General features: G+C 41.9%; 1 protein-coding gene across 1 annotated transcript in view; it reads right to left on the bottom strand.

Annotated features, from left to right (window-relative positions):
• Positions 1-16,292, bottom strand: part of thsd4 (thrombospondin type 1 domain containing 4) — a 67,447-nt gene that overhangs the window by 49,289 nt on the left and 1,866 nt on the right. The window contains exons 3-9 of the mRNA XM_074667318.1: positions 13,704-16,232; positions 13,162-13,216; positions 12,351-12,423; positions 10,564-10,877; positions 9,065-9,497; positions 7,186-7,288; positions 5,758-5,894 (exon numbers count right to left, since the gene is read on the bottom strand). Coding sequence (XP_074523419.1) covers positions 5,758-5,894; positions 7,186-7,288; positions 9,065-9,497; positions 10,564-10,877; positions 12,351-12,423; positions 13,162-13,190 — 1,089 coding nt within the window. The 5' untranslated portion in view covers positions 13,191-13,216; positions 13,704-16,232. The remainder of the gene's footprint in view (positions 1-5,757; positions 5,895-7,185; positions 7,289-9,064; positions 9,498-10,563; positions 10,878-12,350; positions 12,424-13,161; positions 13,217-13,703; positions 16,233-16,292) is intronic.

Below are 16,292 nucleotides of genomic sequence, written 5' to 3'. Positions count from 1 at the left end.
GCCCATGCAAGACAAACAGGAAACTACATTAAGTGAATTTTCAAATTATGCAAAGAAACATCAGGATAACACAAAGTACAAAGTATAGATTGTATAAAACATGGACGTAGTCTCCCTGACGTCACTCATCTGTTTCTGAAATGGTAAATGAAGCATATTGGCTAAAGCGGCCATATGGGTAGTGGCAAGGGTTTTGCATACAGCCATAGGGTGCCTGTCGGTCACGTAAACCTGAGCTGTGCCTCTGATTGGGCAAGCTCACGATCTTAATATCCTCCAAACGGCCGAGTTAGAAAAAAATTCACCCCCCATACAGTGTGTGCCGATAGTAAAATTAGAGACTCAGACAGGAGACGTTTTTTGAACCTGGCTGTAAATAGGTTAATTTCTGCTTTGAAAACTGCTTTTTTTTGGTTTGGTGTGTATGTGACTTCCAGTACTCCCGGAGCCAGCCTCAAGAGGTTCTCTGCTTGAGAAACAGCAGATTTTAGCACTTCAGCATCGTCTAATATTCTTAGACCGGAGGTTGCTGCTTGGTACAAAGCCATGCACAATACGACACAAAGCACATCAAGTTACTATTGATAAAGGACACTGGACAGATCTATACCAAAGCATCTGATTAATAAAATGAAGCATGCATAAGGGCGTTGAGAAGCGTTAGATAGGTCTTAGTACAATCATGCAGTACACATCCAGTTAGTATTATGAAAGAAAAAGAAAAAAAACAAAAACAAACTCTCAACAACTCAACAACTCTTGTGTGATGGGTATTTGTTTCAATTCTGACAAAATCTCAAAGTTGTGGGGAGCCACCACCAAGCCAAAACCAAAACCAAGTTTTTCCCAGCTGAGAACCTTGTGCTTTTTCAGAATTCTACAATGATGGAAGTATTTTGGCTATTTATCAAAGACTTTGAGTGTTTGCTACAAAGATTGAAGTGGTTTCAATGTTGTCTGACCAGCTAGCTAGACAGTACGTCATGTGAGAAAACGAGTTATTTGATATTAAAAGGAAGGGACATGACAACATGTCTGACAGCTCTGTTGACAAATGCAGATTCTGCAGAATTCTTTACTAGATTAGCATAATAGAGCCGGGATGGGGAAGGGTAAAACAGAAAAATACCAACACAAGAGTCAGAAACTTTCGATTTCTGGTCAGTGGATTGTATTTGGTTATCAAAAGTTGACATCAACTTTGCAGCTCCACCAGCGAGGTTGCTCCAGTGCCTTGACTATAAGATACTCCACCAGAACACATCAGTGTCCACTGTAGTGATAGCTTGGCCTAACTCTTTTATGAAAATAGATGTAGATGCACTCTATATTATCAAAGTTAATGCTTTCAATATAAGTTTTGTAATATCCCTGAAAAGGAAACAGCATTAGATCATCTCCTGTTCCTTTAGGTTGTCATTTATTTTAAATTTTGGACTTCCACGCTCATGCATTGCAGTGTATTTGTTCCATGCAGGGAGGTAACCTGCTGATTTACCTCTGTTTAAATAACTACCAGGAAATGGCGCTGGGGTTCAGCTTGGATCAGAGTAAACCTTGGGGACATTTCATCAGTTTGTACAAAAGCTGACATACTGTACCTCCTGATGCAACTGTTTACAGCACTTTAGACCTTGTTGCTGTTTCTGGATTGGGCAACAGCCAACAATAGTAGGTTTCGCAGAGACCACATGTATCTGCTGAGGGGAAACATTTTCAAACCACACAAACAGGGAACAAACTTCATGTTGTTTCCATGACAGCTTCCCATATGAGCCCAACCATAATGTACATCTTGGTCTGCCAGTATTGTTTGTAAGGTCAGGCAGGGATTTAAACAGTCTGGTTCCCACAACATTAGAGCCAACCATAGCAAACAGCTGAAAAGCACACTCTTCTGTAAAGCATGTGTGTGACATGTTGTAAGATACAATCTGGTTTATATGTGAAATCATACAGCTTCTTTTTCCCAAAAATGACTAAATATTTGCACTTGTGTGCATTTAACACACCGTTAAAAATAGATAATATGATGCAACTGTAACACAAGAAGCCCCTAATAATATATTAGATAAATAAATAACACTTAAAACTGGAGGTGGGATGTTTTGCCTATATCTTGTACTCTCAGCACAGCAGCTGATCATCTTGTTGGCAGAGCTGGACGCCTCCAGGGCCACATCAAACAGTCCTCCAGATGAAGTATGAAGCAGCCACACAAACACCGGTCTAACTATTAGCTGCAGACAGCCTAACTGCAGCTCTGTCCCAAATGAGGTCATCGAATCTCATGTACAGGACACAATGTCCTTTGAAATTGCCAGAAATATTGCCCAAACTCTCTGCAATAATAGATATTTCTATCATACTTAAAGACTTGTGGTCTTCCTTTCACCAGTGTTGCAAGCATTTAAATTTCAAGTATTAAAGCAGATTTTTAGCTTTAGATTTCTTGGATTAGAAATTATTGACAAGTGCTTCTTCTTCAGGTGACTTCCACAGGTTCCGCCTCTGTTGCTCCCCTTCTATTACTGTGGAGTGCTTTCCAGACAGCCCAAGCTCGCTGTTTCATGACTGGTTGAAAAACTAAGGATACAGATGCACTAAAAACGTAAACCAGATTACCTCTGCTATAAAGTTCATTGCCTTTGGGTAATGGTTAAGCTCAGGAGGCTACAGTTGTCATTGCACTGGCTGTAGGATCTGGCGTGACTTGGTGCCTGTCATCCCTCATCAACAGATTCTCCATTTCTCTACAAAATCTGTAAACTGAAAAGCACTTAGCATGCTAACGTTGGCTAATTAGTGCACATAAGAAGTACAGTTTAAGCTGATGGAAATCTGGCCGGCTCTAGAGGGTATTATATATTCTCTAATTACCAATCATAAAATGAATAACTTGAGATTTTGTTCATGTTAGGGGCAGTGCGGACAAAAACATGGGATCAGGTGTGATTGTTGCTAGGCTCTGCCCTGTTGGCTATGGCTACCTTTTGCAGCAGCTCTCTCTTATCTGTCCGTTTCTTGTCATTTTTGGCCTCTATTTCGTAATCTTTAAATTTGGAGAGGATTATTGCTTTGTATGGCTCATTTGTTGGTCATGGAAACCAAACTTTTTGTGTCTTCAGTGATATTTTTACTACTTTTTCTCTTGTGTTTGTCTGGAGATCCTACATGTAACCATGGCTGCATTGTTTACATGTAAACTCAGCTGTTAGCAGCCTGTAGCATGTCAATGCTTACTGGTGTAAGGCCTGATGTCTTCCCACAAGGTGAGGAGAAGGAGGTAAGGACGACGTGCTGGTTCTCAGGTGTGAGCTAAGAAGTGACGACATGGACCTGTCCTTCCATCCATCGTTATTGGGAACGTAAGATCTATCTCCAATAAGATGGACGAGCTAGCTGTGCTAACCCAGCAACAGAGGGAATAACAGAGGGCAGAGTAGCATCATGCTATTCACAGACGTGGCTTACGGAGCTAACATCAGACACCAAAGGCACGTTGGAAGAGCTTCACCTGCTGTGAGCAGACAGGATCTAGGAGACAGAGATGGAGCATGACTGAAGAAGCTCAGTCCTGGACCCTGTGGAGGTGGAGGCTGGCTGAAGTGGAGAATAATAGACAAGCTGTCATCATCTATTTTCTTGTGGACCTTTTTGCACTTTCAATACACTTTCTTACTTTTGTTTTCTTGATTGCTGCTGTGACTTCAATTTTGTTGTACATGTTACAATGACAATAAATTCTATTCTATTCTATTCTATTCTATTCTATTCTATTCTATTCTATTCTATTCTATTCTATTCTATTATATAAGATACATTTTATCCCTGTAGGACTTGATTCATTTATGAAGCATTAACAACATTTTATGCAACAGATGCAATGGAAGAAAAAATCCACCTTGTTGTGACATTAGCAAAAGACTAGAAGTCTCATCACATTGCAGGACCCATCCTCCCAGGCTAAAGAACACTGTTATTCATTTTGACGTCTCCTAATTTTAAACAGAGTGGTGAACCAACAGACTGACTGCAAAATGAAAAACTGTTTTGTTTTGATCCATCACTTATTGGTGTATTTTGACAAGTTCTAGGGTATCATGTTAGGTCAAGCAGAGTGCATTAAACCGGCTGACCATCAGCTGATCTAAACAGGCACCAATGATGACTGACACTTCAAACAGTCTGTTGGGGCTGCCAACTCCTTGTTCCTCCCTGTGGCTCCTTCCTGCTCCATGCTGCTGCTGCTGACGATAAATAGCTGTGCTGCTTACTCCCTCCCTCTAACAGACCAGCCTCCTCCTGTTCTGGTTCTTTTATAGTCAATAAGCTGCTAATGAAATATCATGCTCTGAGCACAGGGCACAGTGTATATTCCATATGTCACATGTATCTGCAGGGTGCTCTTAACCCTGAGGGAGGGAGGGAGTAACGTGCAGCAACGGCTACAGAAGTTTTCCAAAACAATTCCCACAATAATGCTTGGCTATAGCAAGAAGAGCAGCTCTGATTTAAATTTAATAATCCAGATGTTTTTACATTATCTCTTGGCTTGTAGCTGGAGGGATCTCCTGCTCAAATGGCTGAACCAGCTGAGCAAATCTCCATGGGAGGAGTGATGAGAGGACAGTCTCCTCACGGATGAGTTTGAACTTTGAGTGTTCAAACAGCAAAATATCTGGCAGAGAAGTTACCAATGATCTCTTGTAGATCAAAACTGTCTGTGTCATATGATGATTTCTCTTTATAAAGCACGATGAGTTAACAACATGTCAGTCTTGCTCAAACTCAAAGTGACGTGTGTTGACTGTGAAATTTGTGATCAAGGCCAAAGTAAGAGACCAGAGTGCTTCTGTCTTGATGCAATCTTAATGTTGCATAGATTGTCTGGAACAGAGTGCATGGGAACTGCACAGGGTTAACAGAGGGGGGTCAGCGGGATCAGCTGAAATGAGCTTTCTCCAACATATTTGAGTTAAACCCTGTCCAGAAAAGTATTAAAATGACTGCAGCACATTGGAAATAAAGCCATCAGCGAGCCCACACAGTCTCTCTCTGAGTCTGCTCTCACAGGTGTGTTTTCATCATGTGTATTACATACAGGGTCAGAGGTACAAATATTTCCTCTATTGAGATCCCAGATCTTCTGTTTTTTGCCCATAGGGTTGTCCTGACCTCCACTTCACTCTGTCTTATCGCAGATGAAGAGCTGTCACTCTGATGTTGTGCTGCCCTCTGCTGGTCACACTCAGGACTACAGCAGAACTGCTGTACTGTACTGCATCTAAAGCTATGTGATCCAACCATTCTCCCCAAAAAATATGTCTCGTCATAACAAATCCAATAATAATTTCCACAACTGAGCATCAGTCACATATAACCCTTTCTTTCTTTCTTTCTTTCTTTCTTTCTTTCTTTCTTTCTTTCTTTCTTTCTTTCTTTCTTTCTTTCTTTCTTTCTAATAAAACTAATTTCCAGTCCACTTATACTCATTGAAACAAATGGATTTAACAATGATTCCCGCAAATAAAAGCAGAGTTTATGGTAGCTAATGCTAAAGGCTTGTTTCATACGCATCTTCATAATCAACACAGATCAGATTGTAGAGGAATAGAGGAAGAGAAAAAGCCATCTGCGATTGAAAGCGTCGCTGAATCAGATCTAAAAGTCAACACACCTCGTAGATAAACACAAGCTAAATGCTTTAGGGAAGCTTGTTGAGGTAGATGAAAAAGAGATCATAAAGAGGCTTACCACACACTTCCCTGCCACACAGAGGGATGAGTCGTTCTTTCCACACGGCGTCCCATCGATTACCCTGTCGGACTGTTGCACGTAGAACCTGAACCCTATGGCCCGGCAGTTCAGTTCACAGTGCTGATCCCCTGGAACTGAAAGAGGAATATGTGATTGTGATGGTTTAACAGAAACTTAAAAAAACAGTGGTCTTATGGTGCACAGTGTTGAAATAAAGTCACAACAAAGATTTTAGGTATCACACACAGGTCTACATGAGGCATGAATGGATCTGATGCTGTTATTTTGTGTCTCAATATCAGAGCTTAACAATTAGACAGGCTCATCAGTGGAGAGAATAATGTTTTTGGAAATATATTTATCACTTCATTTGACAAACACAGGAAGGTTTAACTTTGTTATTCAAAAAGACAAAAAGGAGTATCTAAAAACTATGGATGAAAATATAAAAAAACTAAAAAATGTTAAACTTTAAAATATCCTACTTCCTTGTGACCACAGCAGACCTCGATCACTGAACGAACATTTTCTTCAGGTTTTTTGTCACTAAGATAAACTGAAGTATCCAACAGAAAAGTTTAACTTCTGCAGATGTGAGAGTTTCTTTAAACATTGTTCAAGCTGGGTGTCATATAAACCTGACCTCACCTAATACATGTACCTGAGGTCATTTAATCTACATGTCTGTAATATCTGTCAGTAACGCTGCTCCACAAAGACAATATCTCCTCGTACTCACGTGTTTGACAGGATATTAAACTGGAGGCTGCTTATTCCATCACTGTTCTCAGAAGTTCTCAGAAACTACATTTCAGGAGGTGTTTGGACTGTTGCCTGGTTACTTCAGGTGAGTGTCTGTGACTAAGGCGTCTGTATGAATACTGTATTATATCAGCTGTGCTAAAGACAGGCAGCACACTGCAGTGCATTCATCCCAACAAACCTTCTGCTTTATGATCAGACAAAGGTCAGGCAGCTGAAGGTGTAACTGTAACAGTTTATATGTGATCGATGTGTAGAAAGACTTTCTAGGTTACTGTCCAGACCGTCTACAAAATTCAGGGTGACAGACTGTCTGCTGATAATTAAAACACTTTCTACACCTGGAGTTTGCAAATTTGTCTTGAGGACAAACTAAAGGGGAAATTTCATCTAAACCATTGACAAATTACTAAAAAAATAATAATAATTTAATGAACTCCAAGATAACTGTGCAACAAAATAAAAAACAAATAAAAAGAAAAAGAAATTGGATAAAGAAATAACTTTTATTTATCTAAGACTTTTTTTTGTCAGGGTCAGAGGGAGCCACTCCAAGGAGGCTAATGATCCACTTGTGGCTCCAGACCCGCAGGTTGCAGAGCCCTGATCTAAACAAAAGGAAATAAAACTTTAAACATTCATAAGTACAAAGATGGAACGTACCCTCGTTGAAGGGTTCCCACTCATACAGTCTGCCCATGAACGGCTGGTTGTTGTAGGAAGAACACTGAACAGCTCTAATGGGACTGCTGGATGGGTGACAGGCCTGAAGAGTACACACAAAGACAATAAAACACACAAGCACACGCACACACACACACACACACACACACACACACACACACACACACACACACACACACACACACACACACACACACACACACACACACACACACACACATTGTTCAACAGAGAACACCTTTTGTAATTGCAGTAGGCACACATTTTTTGTTGATCCTCTGTTTGACTGCCTCGCTCTTTTTTAAATGTTTAACTTGTTATCTTTAACTCAGGCTTTCTTGCCAAAGCAGTGAGAGTGAAGTGTTTATGGAGGCTCCAGAGTAAAACCCAACCTCGCTGACATCTCACTATATCTCCTTTATCTAAACAGGCCCTGGTCTGTTTCACTTTACTTAAATATCTGTGTCATCACACACCACAGACAATACACAGAGTCTGACAGTGTTTGAGTTGCGTTAAATGCACAGGACGGATTCCAAGCGCAGCCTCCATTACAGCTCGGGTTTGACCTGAAGATATTCTTACAACAGTTGTTAAAGTACAGTGTTGTTCTACTAAGGCTACAAGAGGCTTATCAATATACAAAATGCTTTACTTTGGAATAAATTAAGTCTTTTCAAAGATGCTGTGAGGAGGATCTGTTTTAGCTGGACTGCCTCGCCACCTTCTGGCTCGGAGCTTCACACACACTGTCATAAAGACATGAAATTTAACCAGGCGTGTGTTTGTTTGTTGTTTTTTAAGCCAATTTTTTACTAGATACAATGCAACGAAGTCAGGTATTTATCAGTACAGTTACGCAGCACTGTTGTTTGAAACGTGACAACAAGCAAGCATAAGTTTGTACCGTACAATAGCTTCAAGCAGCACTACTAGCAGCGCGGTGCTCCAACGTATCCATAGGCTAACATGTTAACAAGCAAACTGTCAGTTCATACAGTAGTTTAGTAGCGCTGACAGTCTGATGCTGGGAGACGTGTCGGTAATGTGTAACGTTAGTGAATCCTGGTTAGCTATGAGTTCAGCCCTTTCAATCCTGTCTTGCTCAACCCGATCTGGGGGCTGTGAAGAAGCTAAGAAGTAGCATTTCAACACTATATATTGGGGTTGATAATCTCACTTTGAAGTGTGGATTACACTTGGGCACATATCTAGTGGGGAGACTTTTTCAAGATCACTTCTAAACTCTTCACAGCCCCTTTAAGTTCAAAGGAAAATTTTATCAAACTCCATTAAGTTTTTATTCTGAAGAGGCACATCAAAAAACAATGAAAACAATGTGGCCTATCCCTATGTTTGCGATGAGGCAAAGATGGCACTCTATGGAATATTGGAGTTCTGTATCTATTTAACATTACACATAACTGAAGTGTCAGTGCACGGTCAATTAGCTCCCTTTATTTTCAGACAGCAACCACTCAATGAAGCTGTAGAACAGATGAAAGGTTTTTCTTTACTCAGACATCAACACATGCCACTCCTTATGTAACATGCTGATGTTCAAAATAAATAAAGCAGTCAGGGGCTTTCACTGGTGCAAACATTTACTTAGACCCGTCCAAAAAATCATTATACTGAAACAAGTTGTTTTCAGATATAAATCCTATGAGCTGCTGCAAAAATGTGTTTCTAGAACAGGGTTTAATGGACTATATCAAATCATTATTTCTTTAAGCTATACAAACTTTTTTTACACCCATTAATGTGTTAATAGAAAATGTAAGTGATTAAAGTCTAATCTATTTTCTGCAAAGCTAATGTTCTTAAAACATGTGAAAGAAAGTGTGGTTTTTCATACGTTACTGTTGCAGATCCTGTAGTGAGCGTGCTCCCCTGTGCAATAGGAAGCTGGCAGAGGGTTGTAAGGTCTTTCCTGGTGCTGCCAGGGTCTGGACGTCTGGCTGTCTGTTTGCCGCTCCTGCTGGACCTGACCCTGGTTGACTGAGCCAGGCTGGTAGAGAGGAGCCCAGATCTGGTTGTTATTGGGCTGCCTAGCCCTTGGCTGAAAGTGAGGTCTGCTGTAGGAATGGAAGTTTATGGAAGGGTCCAGATTGTTTGACCTTGACCCGCCATAGCTTCTGGAGGTGTGGTGGTGGCCATCAGGCACAGCAGAGCGTCTCTGTCTGTGGGGATGAGGTGACCCTGAGCTCTGGCCTGTATCGGTCTGCAGTGGAGCAACGTATGGAGCCCTGCCATAGCCGTACCTCCCAGGGACAATGTCAGAGACTCTCCTGAAGATACAAACTAGAGATGAACAAAACTATCTACTGAGCAACCAGTGTAGAAAGACGTTTTTAATATGGCTTTCTGAGAATCACATATGAATTGTTATTTTTTCTGCTTGAGAAAATAAATTCACCTTCCTTAAACCAATCATAGACTGCATAAATGAGGCCATCCAGAATATTTTAATTGATATCCTTTTCTATCAGGTTTAATTGAGCCAAGCTTTTACTTTCACGACCCTTCATCCAAACTTCTTTTGAGAACCCTCCAGATCCTCTCGGTTGATTTCTAGGAGCTTTTTGTCGTCATTTGGCTCTTCAGATTCCAATTCAAACAACCCCCCATTACTCTGCTGTCAGAGCTATTTGTTTAGAGGCAGAAACAACAGGAAAGAGGTCACAGAGCTGCCAAGCACAAGCCGAGCTTTTGAATCCATCCATAAAAGACGAGTTTTCCAGTGAAGAGTGCTCGGATGGCAAACAGTGACGACTCTGAAGAGTCACTTTTAGACCGGACTGCTCAGCATGCAGCTAGAGCGCTCAGGCTCCCTGGGGACTTGTGGATCTTTCCAAAGAGACTGAAAAAAAGGTTCATCAGTGACATGACACTCAAATTACTGCATAAGGATCTAACTCATGAGGGTACTACAAAATAATTAAATGTGAAAAATGATCATAACACTTTAAACACTTAAAGTTTTTTTTTCAGATGTTGAAAAACTATAGATGTGTAACAAGTTAATGGAAAACCCAACCTGTGTCTGAGGTAATGAGCCACCATCACAGTTATAGACTCTACTTGCCTCTGGAGCTCATCTGGAAGAATGATCTCTGTTTTTCCAAAAGATTTTCCCTCATTTACCGTTAATGGTAGAGAGACAATGCCTTAAACATATCTCTGAAATGTCACATGAGTGTGATGAAGGCCACAGAGACTCCTTAAAGTTTTTCTATTCATCAAACACACTGATGACCTCTGCTGCCTTCCTGACAGCATCTACATAACACTCCTGAAAATGTATGAACTTCTCGTTTTACTATTCAGATCTCATTCCTAAGGATGAAACTGTACCTGCGTCCACTGGGACGGGGGTGCATCCTCCCCCTCCCTTCTCCTCGGCTGCTGCTGCTGTTGAAGGACCTGTCGGTGTCGCGGTGCAGAGGAACTGTTGGCCGCAGAGCTGAGATAACATGGCCTTGCTGTGGAGGGGGAACACCAGGTCTCCTGGATGGACTGTAAACTGGTAGGCAGGGTCTGCTCTGCTCTTGAACCCCTCTTCCACAAGTCCGAGAACATGCAGACCAGGGACCCCAGGCACCCCATGAGCCCCGGATGTCTCCATGCTCAGCCCTTGACTCCTGTTGGGTCTCTGTACTTTGAGGAACCTGGATGGAGATGAAAAAACATTAGCAACGCCCCAAAGAATGAAGAAGCAGTATAGCAGAAGCCAAAATGAATACTAAGGATTGGTGGAAATCCTCCATGACTGAAACTTTAATCTCCTTAGATTATTTCCTTTACTAATGACTCAAATCAGTGACTTCATCTCATCAGCTCCTCCTCCTCCCACCTCTGTCCATGACACAAACCCTCGTTCACAGAGAGAAGCTCTTACTTGCCTTGTTAGTGTGATGGTTAGTGCCCTCTCCCCTATTGGCTACATGCATTTCTCCCCTGTTGACTCTTTCCCTCCGTGCAGCTTTGCCAAAGACATATTAGCAGTGATCGCTGCACTCTCTTTTTGAGGAACCTGCCAGGAGAAGCCCTGTGCCAAGCCGGCTTTATTCGCGGAGCCGCGTGGAAATCCTGCTCTTTAAGGAGCACTTTGTCTCCATTCACAGCAACCTCTCTGGGCAAACACATGGCTGTAGTAAAAGCTCAGCTGCCTTTGACTTTTAGTGGACTGAAAGAGAATACAGAAGCAGCGGGGGGAATTGGCAGGAAGTTCCTCTCGTGTCAATCAGCCTGTGCAGCTATTCAGAGAGACCTCAGCCCCCCCCTCTCCCCCGACTCTTCTCCCCTGCTCCTGCCTTTGTAACTCAACGCCAATGTCATCCTCTGGGTCAGCTGTAGGTCACACAGCTGGACTCCCAGTGGAAACACATGGAGCTGACTCGCACCGACCTCTTCTAACCTGACAAGAGAGTGTCCGTCGTCTCATCAGGTGCATCCACAAGTTTCTTTCTTCCGTGTTACCCCGGAGGTCAAAGGGTGATTGGCTGACAGCTGACATAAGCCCTCCTTGTCTCACTACAATTCACTCATGCTCTCATTACAAGTTAACAGATTAGCACTCAGGTCAGGTTCCCCTCCAGGGAAAACTCTCACTGTTTACACATACTAGTGCAGAGGAAGCAGGAATAAAAGTCTGAAACTCAGGGTGAAGTCCTGTTATCCTGAACAGACACAATCATATAGACCTTCTTAAACTGGATGTGCTCTCAGGAAAATCAAGGAAAGTGGAAAGCTTCAGTCAATATAACACATTATTGATTATTACTTTCATGGTAGATCATTTACTGTTTACTGTTGTTTTTCTTTTAAAAAGTTCCTAATTTTAGAATGTAGTACTACATAATGCTACTCATTACTGGTGTTTTAACTCATTATCGACAACATTAGTTTTGGACCAGAGGTAGCTGTCTGAGGAGGTCTTTGGCTTCGGTTTTCTTAAACACCACAACACGTAAGTCAAGAAAATGATCTCCAGCGTGGAAATGCTGGAAATGAAAATGGGTTAATGGTAGCCGGATGTTCAGGGGAGGTCTCCCCTCCCACAAATGGGTGTCAAACAGATCACACATGCTACAGATCTTTTCTCTTTCATTTGCACCACCTGCTTCACAACCGCCTCTCACCTCTATCCTGTGGTCTGCAGTGTGTTGGCAGTGCAGGGGGTCTGGTGGGAGCAACAGCAGAAGAAGAGGAACACTACAAAGAACAGACAGGAGGGATTACTGCTGACACTGGGAGTTTGAAACAGGTGGTATTTTAGCTTTAAAGAGAACAGTTTGATGCTAATATCCAAGAACGCCTAATTAAAAAGGGTTCAAGAGTCAAACTAAATTGGAAAATGCATTTATCTGCTTAGTTCAGGGGTGGCCAACCATTCAGAGCCACAAAAATTACTGTGGTACTACAAAGAGCCACCAAAAAACGTGGTTTTACAAATGCACTTCCTCTCACACATAAACGAATTTACATAAAATAAAAATCAATACATTTCCAATTTTCAAAGCGAGATATATTGTGTTTGTAAGTGTATTTAAATTTGTACTCAGAGCCGTGTCAAAGACAAATTTATGTTTTTACCGCAGAAGAGACAAAGTTCCATCTATCTATCTATCTATCTATCTATCTATCTATCTATCTATCTATCTATCTATCTATCTATCTATCTAAGAGCACATAAGCGATTGAGAGGAGCGCATGTAGAGAAAAGAAATTGAAACTTGAGTATCAATCTCATCACCCAAGTAGTGATCAGTACTGATCCCAATGTTTGCAACAATATATCATATTTATAAGTGGATCGAAGAGCCGTACACTGAAAGGCAAAGAGCCATATGCGGCTTGCGAGCCACAGGTTGGCCACCCCTGGCTTAGTTAGATGAAACAATACCAAAAACTTTTCATGTGTGAAGTGTTGAAACAGTCCCTTTGACATACCTGACCAACCAGACACAGGCTGCCTGCATAGCTCCTGGATTTCTTAAGGTGGATTCTGAAGAGAAAATAGAAACTTTTAGCTTAGTGGACACCTGAGTGGTTTAGACGTGTTTTTATTTTTTATTTTTTTTAATTAATTTATTTATTTATGCAACACTAATGTTTAATCACTTTATGCATACAGAGTAATGTCACAAAATGTGCTCAACACAACTATGTCTCAACTAACATCATATCTGATAGCCCTGAACAGACTAACTCTGAGGGTCAAGTAATCGACTTTTACCCACTTGACCATGTGAGTTGACCTCTCTGACCTGTGGCTCTTAATGAGGAAGCCCCCCTGCTGAAAACTGTTACCCCCATTTAACAGGAGGTCTGAGGTCCAGAGACGATCACCCCTCACCCAAACCTTATAACTCAATGCTTTGCACCTTGTCTCACAGGCTACTACAAGAATTAACAATCAAAGGTAAGGACGAGTAACAGTGCCTCCTTTGAACATGTCTGTCATTATGATTGCAGCTAACACGTCGACATACCTGCAGGTCACTTTTGAGAGGCTTCTCTTGAAGTTTTTGTTACTTCACTGCGCTTTCAAACGAGAGTGTCCTACACTGTTGCGCTTACAGATCCATTTCCAAGCGCAGACCTGTATCCTCATGGTCGAAACATTAATCCAGGTAGAAATGCAGGTTTGTTCCTCTGGAGACTGCGTGATATGCCATGTAAGTCAGTAAATCCGCGTCCAAAGCTGAGGATCAGATCCTAACGCGGCACCCGGATCATCATGGTGATCCCCGCGGTTCTTCTTTGACGCACGGACACGCAGAGTGACAGGAACCTGGAAACAGAGACGGCAGACAGAAAACAACCTCTGTTGCGCCCCCTGTAGCGAAATCCACTCTCTCTCCCCCTGCGTGTCTCCCTCTCCGTCTGTGTGTCATGTAAATGTGTAGGTGTGTGATTCCTCCATTCTCCGTTGAGTGAGTGTGTGGCGCGCTCAGTGTGTGTGTGGAGGAGAGGGCGGGGAGAGAGTGAAAGTTATTTTTTCAATTGCTCAGCCCCAGTGCCTCTGACACTCCGCTCCCTCACACTGACATGTCCACATTGGAGCCACGGGCTCGTAAATGATCTAATTTAGCGACTGCTGTGAAGCCAAAACTCAGCAGCACCTGGAATCTACAATGGTGGACACACAAGTATTTCTAGAAACCAGATATCCAGATATCAGTTCACATTCAGTAACAGTGTCACAGATAGCAGGCGATCTATAGCATGCTGCTACTGTTTGATTCAATCACAAAACGCCCATCCAACCTCTGCAATGTCTGGCTGTGTAGATACTGTACAACTTGAAAATTAGATTTTAGTCTGGTTGATGCTGACTTCACTCTTCTCTCCGCTGCTGAAACTAAAACTACCAAATGTGATGGAATACTCATGATTGTAATCCACTTCTAAGTTTCCCCTTGTTGTGTACTTTCTTCTCCAGGCTAAGCTTTGACACAGAGATAGAGCTGATCAGCTTTTTATTGGTTGTCTTGCATTACAGCAAGGGTCTTGAAGATCTTGTGATATTTTTTAGAATGGACTTTTTTGAGCAGTTTGAAAATCTGCACACATTTAGAATGAACATCCTGCATTTTTACCACACATTGTATAAAATATGGACATAGCCTCTGCGACATCACCCGTCAGTGCCTGACACAGTGAAATGAAGCCAATTGTTATCCATATTGGGAATGACTAACGGCTATTGGGCGCCCACTAGTCACTTGAGCTGAGCTGTGCCTCTGATCAGACAAACTCATGATCCTTATATCTTCTAAACCACAGAATTAGGAAAAAAAATAACACCCAAAACAGTGCGTGCAAATGGAGAAATTAGCTTTTCAGACCCAAGTCATTTTTTGAACCAGGATGTAAATTTGTTGGTTTTGTTTTTTAATGCTGTAAAAGTCTGTTCTATTGGCTTGGTGTCTATGTGGTTTCTGATCTTTCTGCAGCAGGCATGAGAGTGGATTCTGCCACTTTAAGAACTTCCGCATAGACCTAATTTTTCTCAACTGGATGTCACCCCCTTGATTGTTACATTATATCTATGTTAAAAACATTGGAAACCACAGCACTCCATCTTTAAATACAATCAATGACTTTAGAGTTTATGATATGCAGCCTTCACTTTGCTATCATTGTGTGACAAATGTGTAAATTGTTTTAGGTTACAATGGGTTTAGCTGGATCTACAGTGCTGTGTGTATCATTTTCTTTTTTTTAAAGCTATTTTCAGACCTTTTATACCTTTAATTGGATAGGAGAGGACAGAGTATAGAGCAGGAAACAGGGTGAGAGCAGGACGTTTCATGCGGGAAAGAGGCCACAGGCTGGATTGAAACTTTGACCACCCTTGCTAGGACGAACCTCATGGAGCACAACCTAAACCACCAGGCCACCTGTGCTCCTGTTTGTCATTATCAAGATCAGAAATCACGTATTCACATGTAAAAGGTTGAAGAACCAGCACAGAAATGTACACTATTTAAATTATGTTCAACAAACCAGGTAAATCAGATGCCAAAGGTGGTCCCATAGTTTTGCACATGAATAAACCTCATGTTTCTCTTCAGCCTGTAGTTTTAGTTTATCTATCTGAAAAAAACAGAGCTGTGCATTGTTCAGTGCGTGTCACACAACATGTAGCTCATTACAGCCACTGTCTGTACATCTCATGAGGTCTTTACTGTCTGGTCAACATCATCGATAAAAGCGAGGAAATCTATGTGCATCAGTTAGTCCATACTTACAGTTTTACTCCATCCTGTGCCTCTGCACAGTGTGTTAAAGTACATACGTCTTTGTACGTCTCTGCAGGGGGGCTGGCTCTGTTGTTGCCCCCTCTGGCCAGCCGCACAGGTGCGTGGATGTTGATGCTGCTCAGGAATTTGCCTTTAACCCCAATGTTTCCAAACCCCTCACAGGAAAACAAGGCACCAATTAAAGCATCGTTAATGAACGGCCGTTCCGGATGACCCAGTGGAGGCCTTCCACACACGAGATCTGGAGAGTCCCTGTTGTTTGACACCAGACAAAAATGTGCTCTGACCTGCCAATGAACAGTTAAACTAAAA

The sequence above is a fragment of the Halichoeres trimaculatus genome, unplaced genomic scaffold (genome assembly GCF_033239565.1).
Source record: "Halichoeres trimaculatus isolate MK-OKI-2021-1 unplaced genomic scaffold, fHalTri1.1 fHalTri1_scaffold_3, whole genome shotgun sequence".
NCBI classification, from domain to species: domain Eukaryota; kingdom Metazoa; phylum Chordata; class Actinopteri; order Labriformes; family Labridae; genus Halichoeres; species Halichoeres trimaculatus.
The sequence above is the reverse complement of the archived record's forward strand: the minus strand, read 5'-3'. Positions and strand labels throughout refer to the sequence as shown.